Raw genomic sequence first — 15,516 nt, forward strand, 5'->3', positions numbered from 1 at the left:
GGAGAACTGCATGCTTTTCTTCAAACATAGACTAGACACTGCTACCACTTACCTTCCTGATTAAACACAGACCGATGTTTAGACACATAACTGTACAACTAATCTGCTCCAGTCGTGCACATAGACTGTTATATGCCTACTACTGTGTACTACAGTTTTTATACCATGTATATGTATAAACATATCAATTGTTCAATGTTTGTAAACTTTTGTCTCAAAATATGGCAACAACCATGAAAAATCACTGAAACTTCTATATTGTATTACTGTGTTCTTCATAATTTTACCTTTCATTGAAATAAAGGTAAAGTTAAATAAGCAGTACCAAAAAAAACACCTGCCTTAGGGTTTTTACCACTGCCAGCTGAAGAATTAAGCTGTTGTGGTCAGTTGGCCCTGTCTTTATCTATACTGTTGGCCATAGTGGTAGCTGTAGCCAGACTAATGCATATTAACTCTGTTACCTTTGTATACATGACAGAATACAGGAACAAAAGGACACCAAAGGTCTCTCTCAGCATCTGTATCCTTTCCAGATAAAATGCCTCAACTTCATCAGAACTGTCTACACTATGCACCCTGAAACAAATACAGAATATTATTGATTATTAGTGCTTTTGAACACCAACACAGCCAACATGTATGTATTTTAAGCTGAATATGAATGGAGGGTGAGAGTAAAGGGTTAATGAAATATAGTTCTGTTACTAGCCGAGATATATTGATTATTCCACACTGTCATTAACAGCCCAATAATCAATACTAATTTAGGGAGCTCTATAGTTTTACTGGAGTATAAACTAGTATTACAGTATTAACAATTGGTGTTGAAATGAAGCTTCTAAGCAAATTTATGCCCTTAGACAGTGATGTGTTCAGGGTTTTAACCATCTCCTCATATGTCAAGATAGGGAAGGGAATGGATCAACCTCATCTTTTATGATAATTCTACATTAAAAATATAAATGCTAGAAAACCTAAATTTTGAGAAATTATTAACTGTATTTGATTATAAAAGCATTGAATATAATCATCATTCTAATCTGCTTATCAATGTAAATAAAGCTGTATTTTATAACAAGAACTAGTTACACATTTATTTTTCTATATTATTTTTTCCTCTCTGGAGAAACCTCTAAAACAGATTTCAGCTGTAATAAAGATTCCTAAAAAAAGCACAATAAGTTTTGTAGCGTTTTTAAAGCTACATTGGTTGATTTTTTTTTATTAAAACTTAAATTACATGAAAATGTTGGGAAAGAAATATTGGGATTTAATTTTAATTAGATTGTGAGAAGTTAGGATAAAAACGAATATGTAATCCTTTGGCAAGTTAGTGCTGGTAATTTTAAATGATTAAGAAGGCGGTTCACTGCCTTGAATTGATAAGAACTTGTCTCGTTCTGCAGTTACATTAGATCTGAGAAGGCTATTGTTCTCAAGTTGGATATGGCTGGGCCAATGAGAAAATGCCGCGGATGTCCATCAGAAAAGGAGGAAGGGGAACTATAAAACCGCCAGCTCATAATTTTTGCCCTTCTTTTGGTTATTATTGTGAATTAAGTTGATTACAGTGCACCGTATTTCTAAATTTTTTCCACAAGGGATTTTGAGGTAAGCACCAAATTTACTGTACGTTATATTGAAATAGTCTTCCAGATCTGATATTAAATTAATTTTGTTGTCTTTTTTATAGGAAAAATTAAATTTATAGAAACTACAGAGCAATCCGCATAACTGATTCTTGATGAACAATCGAGCACAATAGAATCATACAAGTTACATTTGGTTCAAACTTGCAAGAAAAGTGAATTAAAATTGAACGTTGTTAATAACTTTAATTGAAATTTGGAAATTTAGTAATTTATTAATATCTAAATTGTACTGTTTTATTGTGAATTATTAATTGGAAATTAATTGAACTTTAATAATTGTTTGAAAGAGTTGTATCTGAATTGTAGACTTGAAAGTTAATGTACAACTAGTGGAAAGAGAAGCTTGATTTTTTATTTTGAATTTTGAGTGAACTTAGAAGTGAACATTTTTATTTTAGTTATTTCCAAGCGGTATTTGATTTTTATTTGAAAACTTTATTATTTTATTTCAGAAGAGAACTTTGATTTTTAGTTTGAAATATTTGATTGATATTTTTATTTCTTGCCAAAGGACCTTTTCAAATTACTAAACGGTTTGTCAATTCTTTGTGGAAAATAGAGTGATGAAAATTCTGAAACATTGTACTTATTAATTTGCCAGTTTAAAATAAATCCATTATTTTTATTTAGAACTGTGATTTTTATTTTAGACGAACCAGATAATATTTAATAACTAACAATTTAGTAATAAATTGTACTGAATATTCACTCTGAGATTACTAATAAAAAAATATTTTATATCGTCTTGGATGTCTCATTGATAATTTAAATCTTAATATTCTGGAATATTAATATCTACAATCTAAGTCGATATAAGTTTGCAAGATTTATTAACTAAGCACGTAACCAAAGATTTCTGATTTAAATTTTTGCATAATTTTGTTTAACACTGATTCTTATGGTATTCGTAAAATATGATTATGATAAAAATTAAGGAAGTTTTAGTTTAATAATTAAATGTAAAAGCCTAATTTATGAGTTTTTAATACAGTTTTAAAGTATCACGATTCAAAGTGTAAGTCTGCATGTCATGCCATGTCAACTGTGCCGCAAAACATTATTGATCAGATTGGATGGAAGTAACTAATGAACATTTTGTACTCCCAAATCAATATTCATGTTTTAATTTGAATTCTTAACGCTACAGTTAATTAAATGTCTAAATAATTTAAATATACTATATTTTCTACTAAAGTTATTAGTAGAAGTATATACATGTTAGACAATTTTACAAATGTTATCACGACAATATAGAGAGATCAACACACTTGTTTTATTTTAAAAATACTACTGTTCAGGGATGACCTACACACAAACCTTCAAATTATTAAAAGGGTTTAATGCAGATGAAAAATTACACAAAGACTAGTTAGCCTCCTACAATCTTCAAAATTATAAGACCTCAGAGTATCTGAATTACAGAACCACACCACCATTCATCACCATGACAGTTCAGCAAACAAAAAGCAAAATCTATCCAATTATTATAATCGGCAAGATCAATGAACTTATTTGAAACTAGTTAAAATATCTTAAGTGTACTATGTTCAATAACACTTCAGTAACAGTATTATCTTGCATCAATACTTCTTTGCAAATAGTTTATTACTGAAATTGTATGATTTGGAAGATTATTAGGATTAGAGTGGAAGATAATATTCCTGCTCAATATCACTGGTTACGACAAGAGACAACTCGTCCATTGCTATAAATTGAGGTGCGAGAAAGTGAGAGCTCAGTGTGGCGCTCTCTTATTCTTATCATCTCTCTCATTCACTCAGTTGATGGAGTAGCAAATGATGATTTGATGCCTCTGTTTAGGTTGGCTCATTAGAATCACAACTACAGCTCACTTTCCATGTTCAGTGCTGCTGATGGTGGAAGAGGAATGAAGGGAGCGATTGTAACACTAGCATTGTCACTTGACATGACTCTTTATTAACTACTAATATAGAGAACAATGTTTTTCTTGAAAGCTTGAGAAAAATATGGAAGGAGAACAAATGTGCGCAAGTGATGGTTAGGGCGCAGCCCAAGCGTTGGCTCTCAGAAGTAAGTGAACTAATTCCTGGACCACAGAATACCTCATCCGTATGAATGATTTATCTCCTGTATAACTAATACACTCAAAGGTGTAAGGTTTCAGTAACTAGTTATAGTGGTGAAATGTAACCAGGCGATCACACTTTATAACTAACTCCTTAATGATGTTTCTATTTGTTACATATCTTGTTATTGATACTGAACTTTTAATAGGTACTATTAATCTGCAAGTAAATTGAGCCAAAAAGCGGATTATCCACATTTTAATTGGGAACAAACATTTAATGTGTTCATTTGTGCAAAATGTGTTTAAAAAAACTTTGTAACAATATAGTCATGATTATAATGAACTTCAAGTTGTTTCCTTTTAAAATCTCTAACCTAACCCTCTCTAAAGGTACTGCATGTTTTAATTAAGAGACCACACAGTAAATAAATATTTTAATAAGTGTGAAAATTGTGTGTGAACCTTCTATTCTGTCTATTACTGTTGCACTGACAACTGTTCATGATAAATTTGTCAATAGCAATTATTTTTAAGATCAGTCCAGTCTACCAGTGGCAATAGCCAAATTCATAAGGTTTTAAAAAATCTTTTCAATAAATGGTAATAAACAAATTGCCAACCCACCTCAGTTGTGAATGAAAATAAGAGTGGTTGAGTTTAGGCTCTTGCGTGGTGTTTTGGCTATTCTCTGGGGTTTGGTCGGTCACCTCGCTGTTACTCAGTTGATCCTGGTCATTCATGTGGACAAGATGGTACTTCTGTCCTCCATACGCCTGACAGAGTATCTCACAGGCTGCTCTTATCAGCAACCGATTCACTCCTTCCACCTCCATCTGGGGAGCATTGACAATCACTTTACTTTGGAAATAAACCATTCATTAAGAATCACACATACATCTTCTTTCTTTTGTATAATAGCATGAACATAAATGTTGTTTTTCATTAATTATTATAACAAATGATTTTTTTACACATTGCTTACAATATGACAAGTACACCAGTTAACAACATGTTGTGTTCGAGGTCTGCCACTCGAATGACCCTAGTCTTACCCCCCAGGGACAAGACATTTATTTACTGTTTTTATACAGTTTTCACTTTAGGAATTTTCATGATATTTAATTATAGAAACTATTGTGTGTAGATTGCCAATTCTTTATCAGAAACAGTAAAAATGGCTTATAGTATCCCACAGGGATATATCTTGGGACCATTCCTATTCATTGTGTACATCAACAAATTGAACTCATTCCTCTAGACAAGAAAAATGGTTCAGTATGCAGACGAGACAACTCTTTGCATTAAAGCTAAATCAAAACAAGAATTTCTCTCTAGAACTTAATTTATGTACTCAGTATTTCTAATCAGTAAATCTGAGGGCCAACAATTCAAATCAAACATGATCAATTTCTGTCTTTGTCAACAAGATCATAATGATAGTGTTTCCCTAAGAGTGGATAACATCTTAATTGAGGAAACTTAGTCCACCAAGTTCCTTATGATGTACCTTGATCAGAGGCTGACTTGAGACAACCATATTGAAAATATATGTTCTAAGGTTTCTTCAGGCATCTATGTTTTATGAAACCTCTCAAAATTATGTTCTGTGGATTTACTACGAACAGTCTATTTTAACCTAGTGTACCCACATTTAACATACGGATTAAGGCTTTGGGGTAGCTCATCTAAAAAAACATTTTTTTTTTCAAAAATTCCTCCAGGCAGTTGGGATTTCTGGATTTGCTCTTTCTCTATATTCTTGAGGTTGTAATTTACTGCCGATTCAAATTCAACTTGGTACAACGAGCAATGATTTAAAGCTCGATTAAGACACCTTTTGGAGTCAACGGTGTCTTACTCGGTTGACAAGTTAATGATGAGCTGCTGGAATGCTCTAGTTTTGGTGAGCAAATTGATAAGAATGACAGAGGGATTAAATGGGAATGACTGAAATTGTGAATGCAGGTATGAGTGGCTTACAATTTATTTATAACATAGTGACTGATGTTTGTATGCAATTGTTTTGAAATTGTTTAAACAGTAAAGAGTTATTAATAATATAAAGTAACATCCTACATTTCCTTTTCTGGGAGCTGTCAATTACCATATATAACTTGTTTATATTTTTAATTTTTTGTTTCAGACCATTCTAAAAGATTTTGTTTCCAATTGTCTGTTACTTATACGTGAAGTTTGTTTACCTTAAGGGCAAATTGTTTTCTCCTTATGTAGAAAAATTAAATAACCACTTTATTAAAAACAGTAGATCAATATTTTCTGGTCGGTATAAGTGTCATAAATATATAAACAATGTGCTTTTTATAAACTTTTATAAATATAATAAAACAATACTATAGTAGCTAACTCAAATTTATAAACCAAATAATAGAGGATCATTTGTTATTAAATATGAAATAACAAATGTGAATAGTATTCAAAATATACAAATATTTTGTGTCTGTACAACCACAACCACAACACAACCGTACGAAAAACCACTTATTATATTTTATGTGGAAATAGATGGTAATTCTTCTCTTCTATACAAAAATTTTTACCTGAAAATGCATACAAAATACATAAAATAGTACAAGAATTATTTATTTAAGAATTCAATGAGCTTAACCTCTCTCCAGTTGCTAGTCCAAGTTTCTGATACAAGTGACTTCAGGATAAACGCTTGGACCGGAGCTAAGACTGCACAAGGTCCTCCTTCCCACTGCACCAGAGCTGTCGGCTCATCCGCACTAAAGTGAAAACCTGCGACAAAAATATATCATTTATAAAATCTGTTTGGAGTGTATCCCCTCTGTTTTTGTGCAGGTCAAGAAGTGGTGGAGGCAGAATTATTATCAGTTGGTACAGTCAGGTAAAGCTTCGACTCACATAAAAACCTTTAGACTAAATGGACAATGTCTATTATGGTAAAAACGGCCATCAACAACTGAGGTAAACAGTGAATTAGCCTAGAAAATCAAGGTCAAAAAGAGGTCTGCTTCATAAATAAATCGTTACCCTCCAATATCTCTTATAATAACCTTCTCAAAGGCGATTGGAGCAGCTCTATCTTGAGCAAAGTAACCAGCTTATAAATAAAAAACGTGGTTTCTAGAAAGTCAGATCAACACTAACTGCTTTAATACAACTTATAGAGCATTTTTACATTTTTACTATTATTATTTTAAATTTGTTTTATTATAGATAAACTAGAAGAGGACTTTTTTTTATTACAAGAATGCTTTTGATTGCCTTAATCACAATTGCCTAGCTGTAAAACTACAGGACTAGGTATAGCAGGAAAATCAGCAAGCTGGTTCCACAGCTACTTAACTAACAGGAAACAGCTTGTTGAGTTGATGTATACTAATCTACTGTAACAGTAAAGGCACAATCAGAACTACTACATATACACCAAGAAGCACCTTAAGAGCATAGGCACTGACTACTAGGGGCTCAAGAGGCTTGAGTCTCTTGATGGTAATAGGAGAACTTTCCAAAATTCTTGGTTGAAGTCTGTTGAGTAGATTGAATCAGCTCCAACTGATAAGGTATTCTGTAAAATATGTTGGGAAGCAAATTCCAAGGGGTTATTACAGTTTTGTAAGTAAAAGGAGAATAGTTTTATCCATATCGGGTATTATAACTGGAAAAATGCCATCAAAAAGTTTGAAGTCCACGAAAATTCTGAAACTCACAATGAAGGTATCTCGAAACTGGCCTTCAACTCTAGTCCGAATGTAGTGGTTCAGTTAAATGAAAAAAATATTACCGATATGAAGAAGGCATGCTCTTGTCTTATGGTTATTTTTATTTTGTTAAAGTTCTTATGCCGCCAGGGTCTAGCTAACCGTAGATATGAAGAACTTAGCTCTAACTTTTGGCAACAAATCGATTTGAGAGAAAATGGCACCCCTGAGCTTAAGAAATGGATGAGGTGTACAAGTTACAAATGACTGTCTCATGACACTCAAAATGAAATAATCCAACTATAGCAGACGCCATTCTGCGTATTGTTGTAAAATAAATTAAAAAATGCAAATACTTTACAATTTTGCTTGACGAAAAAAGTGATATTTCAATTAAAGTGCAAGTTGTGATTTGCATTCCTACTGTAAGTAATGATCTCAATAATAATGAGGACTTTATTGGTTTATATGAAACCACAAACATGAAAGCTATAACTTTGTTTGAAATAGTTAATGACATTCTACTTTGACTTCCAATCGACAAGTTACAAGGTCAGTGCTATGATGGGGCATCAAACATGAATGGCGAGTTTAAAGGTTTGCAGAAATTAATTACTGATTTGCACCCTTTGGCTACTTATATTCACTGTGCGGCACACTCACTGAACTTAGCTGTAGAAGGCAATTTGAGAAACCTTTCTGTCATGAGGGACATAATGAGTCTTGCAAAAGATTTTATAAATATAATAAGGGCATTACCAAAATGAATATATATATTTATAAAACTATAAATTATGACAAAACTAATTCAACAAATCTAAGTCCACTTTGTCCAACAATATTGACAATGAGACCAAACAGCATTTTTAGAATTATAAAGCACTATGGCAACATTTTGATGTTTTTGAAAACATTTTCCCAAGAAGAAAATTCAGATTCCGCTTCAAAATGCTCTAGGTTTCTTGATAATATGCTTCACTTCAAGACGTTTTTCTTCCTTTTACTGTTTTCTCATGTAATGGATTCTGTAGAGGAAGTCAACATTAGTATCCGATGGCCCAATATTGATGCTATAGAGGTAGAATCAAAGATATAGTGCCTTCTTGAAATCCTTGAAGGAAAGCATCCTCAAACAAGCCTGGAATAACCTACCTTAGTCCTATAACATTTTCAGAGGAGGTCCAGACCATCTTTATTCTGAGATTGTTTACTTTTCAATTTACAAAATGTTTTGTGTTGACAGAACTTAAAAAAATAAAATCAAATCACTGGTAACAATATATCAAAAAGCAACAATTTGAGCAAAAATAGTCTAAAAGAAAAGTAAAGTTATGTTTATTATTTGAATTCATAAACTGTGAAAGGAATCCTATTAAAATTATATTCTGTTTTAGTCTAAAGTGTTTTGTATAATTTAACACTTTTTTGTTATCTGGAAGGCCTTGAAATAACTTAGTACTGCCTGAGATGGTAATTGTTCATATAGGTATATACTGTATGTTGCATATAGTCATATTGTATATAATCCAAAAAATGTGCCCACCCTTCCAGGCCCCCCCACTCCGTGATCCTACAGTTCCGCCCCTGCAATAAATTTCATAAGTCAGCACCTATGCCTAAGGGTCAGTCTTGAGATCAGTACTGTTCCTTCTGTTAACTAACGATATGCCCACTCACTTATCACGAATCTGTGAATCACTAATGTATGCAGATGATATCAAAGCAACTATTAATTAACACAGAAAGATCTTTCACTATGATTTAATAGTACTGTGTTCCAAATCACTAGTTCTAAATAAATACAAAACTTAACAGGACAAAACTGTAAAACCAACATAAAGTACCTTGCCATAATAATTGAATACTATCTATCTTGGATGCCACATGTGGACCAGCTACACAAAAAACTCTGTTCAGGAACCTTTCTCATATGTAGACTCAAGCAATTATGTACTCTAGAGGCAATAAAATCTGCCTATTTCACTTTTCTTGAGTCTCGTGTAAGATATTATGTCATAGCTTCTTGGTGATGAACAACTTCTACAAATTTAGAAAGAGTCCTTATTCAACAAAATATAATTCTTATATGTCTATTAAATTTTTGGTACCAAGAGAGCTGTAGTAGAACCTTGTACCTCTGTACTTCTGGTGAGGTGTGAATGGAATACATTTATTTTCATTTGTGTAACAAGAATATACACACTCATAAAAAATTAAAGGCTAATTTAGTCATGAAGTTTATTGTTAAGTACAGATATCTCATCCAGTTTCTTGTCACAATTAACAATGTTAAGATTTTTTTGTGATACTTTACATAGAAATGGAGTGTTTAAGTGAACATAAGCCAATATGATCCTGATGATGTGAGGCTGCGGAGACTGCGTGAGATCTTATGATGAAGTAAGGAATTTATTTAATGACACTTATCCCAATCGAAACCTTATATCTAAATCAAGAGTTCAAAAAACAATCCAACGTTTCCAGTTAATAAGCGCTCAACACTCATAACTCAGTTGTTTTTATCGAATGTATTGATTGTTTCTATGTATAATTCTATGTTATAATTTATTTAACCTAACATATGACTGACGTATTGATAAAGGGTCATTCCATGTCAAATCACCCAGTAAATAATTAATTTGACACCCACCTCTTTAGATTTGAAGAAACTTGGCACAATTATTGCATTCGCTATCCTATTGATAAATACCAAATTTTATTTCTCTATCTCTTATAGTTTTTTTTCTACAAATTTTTTAATTTTCTTAATTTAATGCGATTTTAGGCCTCGGATTTCGTGTCTTGCAATGTAACTTGTAGCTTAAAAAATTAATATCTTGAAAACTATTTGAGATATCACCATGAAACTTTGCCTAATATTTAATTAATATATTTAAAATAAAGAAAAAATACATTCACTAACCTATCTCAACTCCAAAAAATAATAAAAATATTATAATCAGAAATTTTTTTATTTGAAAACCGTTGTTAGGATTAACTAAAATTGCAATATCTCAGGTCTCAGACTTGGTAGAGTGTTCATATTTTTTTTACATACTCCTAGATACATAGGCTAACAGATAAACAAAAAAGATGTATGGCTTTTTCACATGTTTAGTTAAGTTAATATTCCAAAAAGTAGAATATTATTAAGAAATTATAAATTTGCGGTTTACTTACATTTAATAAATGTGAAATAAAATAAAAACTGAAGTCTAAGAATCAATATGTTTTATAGCAATTATTAGTTCTGCTTGTTATATTTTTCCACTTCATCCAACACTCTTCTGTTTTTCTGATACACTCTTTTTTGAAGTAGTACATTCTGCCAGTGCTATTTGATTGCGGTGCATCAACTGTACTGATAATGTGCTCCAAAGGTATTATGCACAAGTCTTCTCTTTGAGGCCAGAAAAAGCTGGCAGCAGGTCCTGGAGGGTGAAGAAAAAGAATTTCAGCATCTTCTTCTTCATGAAACACAATTTTAACGACTCCAAAGTACCACTTTCCATCGTAGTTTGCAGCCACATAATCGTTTAAAGATGGTTGAATGCAGACCCAATCCGTAGCAGAATCAAAAGAAAACATTAGAGTACGATTAGGACTATCAGTAGTCCTTCTTATTTCAATTTCATTTGTATTTAATGGTTTGAAATAATGGAAACTTCTAGTACCGGGAATAGTCTTGGTGGTTAAAAATCGTGACACTAACTCCAATCTGAAAGCTTCAGCATTTTTTGTGTCAATAAAGTGAAAGTTTATTTTTTCAATGTTGACTTTACAGAAGTCATAAACTGCAGTTGCTGTCTTGATTTGATTTTCATCTGAAAGTTGAAGGCTGGCTTTTCTCATAATTCTCTTAACAGTTCCTCCCAAGCCATCACATATTGATTTCCCGTGGCTTGTTGCAAAGAATGAATATTCGGCTTTCATTCCAAAGTCTTCATGATGGTTTGTTAGGTTTTTGAAACTATTTCTATTTTTGTATTGACCAGCACAGCCGTCAGTCAAATAATAAACTTGGTTTATTTCGGAATGATTTTCTTTCAGCCATTTCAAAATTTCTTTTTGTATGTAATTCGCAAAACAAGTGTCATGTTGTAAATCATCACTTATGAAACAATGGTTGGAAATTAAAACTTTATCATCCTTTTTCAAGTAGAGACCAACTGGATGAATTGTGCATCCACCTCTGTTCCAGTGATAACTTTGGATTTAATTTTGAATGGTGTAAGAATAATTTTCTCTGAAATCCATTACTACAATTGCTGTATTCAAAGGCGGGTCTTCTTTCAGTTTTTTTAAAGTTTTAGACTGTGATTTTGTAATATATGAATGTGGGATTAGGTTTTCTACAGATTTGCTCAGTAAAGAAATAAAGTCTTCAATGCTGATTGATTGCTTAACCATTTCTGTCCTGTCAGTATTAACCCATTGGCTTATAATTATTTCTTCTTCTAAATCATAATCGTCGCTCAATTTTGCAGTTAAGTATTCAATCAGGGCATCATCAGACGGACAGTTGTCACAATGGCGTAGCATAGACACTGTTTTCAACATTACAAACCAACATCTTGATCAAATCTTTGTAACTTTCTTCAATTTTTACAGCATCTAGTAACAATTTCACATTCTGGTGTATGCTGCATACACATACTGTATGGGTACCTGCTGACCCAGCAAGGACACACCACTTTGGTCTTAAACTGCAAAATTTCGAGAATCATATTTTTAAGTCGGGGCATTCCCATTTAAAACAAGAGTAAAGCTCTCTCAAATTACTGAGAATAAGTCTTTTTTTCATATAAATATTTTTTTTAATGCTCACTTTATCTTTTGCTCCGGGTAAAACTCTTGAATTCTCATCACTTTGGTAAAAGTCTGTCATAAGTTTAACTGTGTTTTCGGAGAGAGTGTTACCTTTTTTAGAGTCAGGGATAGCTAGGATACCTTTCTCTCGTTTAAGTTTTCTTGCTTGTTTTATCATATATTCGGTCACCTGAAATTCTTTTTCTTCCTCAGTTAATTCTGATACAGATTGTAATTTTTTGGAAGGTGTATAAGTTGTCTGAAAACAGTCTGATTGTTTAAATAGTCCAATGCTACAAGGTTGAGGATTTGTCATTTTGATTTCCGCTTATCCCATTTTAAAGTCCAAGAAGAAAAATAGGTACAACCTGTAACTAGCCTATTCACTTAGTTTTACACAATCACTGAGTCAGAGAAAATTGACTCTTGTTGATTTCCAAAATTAAAAGGTGCATCTTTACTTCAAAACTAAATAGTTTTATTAAAAAACATTGAATGGAAATCACATAGTTATATACTGTAACTGTTATGTTTCACTTTTCACTTAATAAAATTAAAAATCACAATCACTGCACAAGAAGTTTGCACTATAGGTCTTCACTCACTCAAAGCAAGATCTAAACTGAGGCAGTGTTCAGTGGTTAGCTGTAGAGCTAGGAGCATGAACCAACATGAAAGGATCCTGTTGAGACAAGATAGATGAGTCATACATGCTGTGTAAATATTAGTGCTTATAATGTCTTTTTTATAAATCTTTGTCATGTCTTGGTTCTGACCCCTTGCTCTATCAATAATTAATTGATTTTAGAAATAATTATACAAAATAAGTGGATATATAAAATTTTAAACACTTCATAGTTGATACAAACATGATCAGTAGTAAATAATTTACAATTTATCTTCATAAAGGTTTTGTAAATACTTTTAAATTGAAAGTGGCTTGAGTACTAAGTTTAATTGAGTATTTTTATTCTGATAACAACTTAATACAAGAAAAGTTAAAATTAAACTTTAATTTACTTTCAAACCAAATGTTTCAAATTGCGTATTCTTTTAGTTGGACTGTAAGTTTGTTACTCATAAATAATGTTGAATATCAGTCAAACATGTGAAAAAGCCATACATCTTTTTTGTTTATATATTAGCCTATGTATCTAGGAGTATGTAAAAAAAATATGAACACTCTACCAGGTCTGAGACCTGAGATATTGCAATTTTAGTAAATCCCGACAACGGTTTTCAAATAAAAAAAAATTCTGATTATAATATTTTTATTATTTTTTGGAGTTGAGATAGGTTAGTGAATGTATTTTTTCTTTATTTTAAATATATTAATTAAATATTATGCAAAGTTTCATGGTGATATCTCAAATAGTTTTCATGATATTAATTTTTTAACCTACAAGTTACATTGCATGACGCAAAATCCGAGGCCTAAAATCGTGTTAAATTAAGAAAATTAAAAAATTTGTAGAAAAAAAACTATAGGAGAAAGAGAAATAAAATTTGGTATTTATCAATAGGATAGCAAATGCAACAATTGTGCCAAGTTTGATCAAAATCTAAAGAGGTGGGTGTCATGACCTGGTTGACTTGACATGGAATGACCCTAAATTATTATAATGTCTAATGTAAACAATAAACAATGAGTAATATCTATTTTTTTGAGATTTTGTAAATGGCAATGAATATGAGATTGAAAGTTCTTGGCGAGCGGTTATAGAGTTTGAGAAGTGTAATATCGGCAGACTGTCTAGCAGACTATCTTTGTAATTGTTTATACTGCATAGAAGCGCGCCTATCGGATGAGAATCCTTTCCTCCACTTCACAAAAGCGGTTGCTCACAGCTATCCGGGCAAAATGTAAGTATTGTAAAGTATCTCCAACATGTGGTCCAGGTTAAAGTTGTTTTTTTTTTATTTTTAATGCTACTGTTATTTATTGTTATAATGTATAATAATTCTTGTTGTACAAGTATTATGTAATATCGAAGTTGGGTAATATACTGAATCATTTGATAATGATGTTTGAATAACAAATAGGCTATGTAGGCTGCTTATTAAAGTCTCGCCATAAATTAGTGGCCTCCGGATGAAGTACCATTGATTATTGTCACAAAAATAAGGTAACAAGATTACATAATGCATGGTTGCATGATCTTTTAAATTGTTCATATTTCTTTAACATTAAAGGCCACTGGGAATGGAGACCTAGGGTAAACAATATAAGAAGTAACATGAATCTATGTGTGAAATTTTACAGAATTTTGATTAAATAACTTATTTTTTATGTGTACTTTCTTAATATTTCTATGTATCTTACTTTAACTTGAAAAATATGTGTAATTCTTAAAATATCACAACTGTTTATGAGTAGTATATGGTTACAATGAGACCTTTTTTTAATTTTTTTTTAACAACAAAAACGTCTGAAGGAAAGTTTAACCTATGTCTTAGTAACCACAAAACAAACTTAAATATATGTATAGGATTTTAGAAAGTGAGCGGTTCTTACAAAATATAAGTATTATAATAAGCCATTATACTAGTTTCCAAAAATGTAACGTATAATTTAATCAAGACTAAAATGAATAGTACTGCTAAGAGTTAACCAAACATCCATTCATTAGGATTATATTGTATAGATATTTGGTTAACCAAACACATAAGGGCTAGCCACACATTAAATATTTACTAAGTATTTGTTTTAATCACAAAAATCTGTAAAACCTGAGCAGTAACTATTGATGTCTAGAGTAGTTACACACCCTGAGTCCATCTTTGGAAAACATCTTCCTTCACATTGGATCCCCACATTAATTTTATTATCTCATTTAATTCACTATTTGGTCCATCATCGGAAACGTTAGAAGCCATTGAGTATCAAGTGTTATAAAACATGAATCCAATAATACTAACAAGCACCATTTATGACTTCAACAATCTCAAATCATATCTCATCCACACATAACCTAAATTTTAAACCTGACAGTTTCCCAAATTCCAAATTGATAGTACCTTCATTTTTTCAGAATCACAGTCTTTTTTTTTGCCCGATTGTGTACGACTAAAACCAGTACATAGTAAAGGCAATTTCAATATTAATATAAATTTAATGTATTGTTACATTAAATACAGCTGAATATTGGTGTTGTACCAAGTCTTTCAACATATCCCACCTTTGTCGATATTTTCCGAACAGCCACATTTCCATTCAACATATATATACTTAATTGTAGGAAACCCTTAAATGAATGGTTGTCTATTATCTATGTATTTAATGTATTGTTACATTAAATACAGCTGAATATTGGTG

At 31.6% G+C, this 15,516-nt stretch overlaps 1 protein-coding gene across 3 annotated transcripts in view; it reads right to left on the minus strand.

Moving 5' to 3' along the window:
* The window catches only part of LOC124362434 (ubiquitin carboxyl-terminal hydrolase MINDY-3 homolog), a 28,870-nt gene extending 13,651 nt beyond the window's left edge, over positions 1-15,219 (minus strand). For all 3 annotated transcript variants that reach the window (XM_046816930.1, XM_046816932.1, XM_046816933.1), the window contains exons 1-4: positions 14,969-15,219; positions 6,332-6,465; positions 4,330-4,538; positions 465-579 (exon numbers count right to left, since the gene is read on the minus strand). In XM_046816930.1, coding sequence (XP_046672886.1) covers positions 465-579; positions 4,330-4,538; positions 6,332-6,465; positions 14,969-15,077 — 567 coding nt within the window. In that variant the 5' untranslated portion in view covers positions 15,078-15,219. The remainder of the gene's footprint in view (positions 1-464; positions 580-4,329; positions 4,539-6,331; positions 6,466-14,968) is intronic.
* Positions 15,220-15,516: the final 297 nt, after the last annotated feature.

This window comes from Homalodisca vitripennis, chromosome 5 (assembly GCF_021130785.1).
Source record: "Homalodisca vitripennis isolate AUS2020 chromosome 5, UT_GWSS_2.1, whole genome shotgun sequence".
In the NCBI taxonomy this organism is placed as follows: Eukaryota; Metazoa; Arthropoda; class Insecta; order Hemiptera; family Cicadellidae; genus Homalodisca; species Homalodisca vitripennis.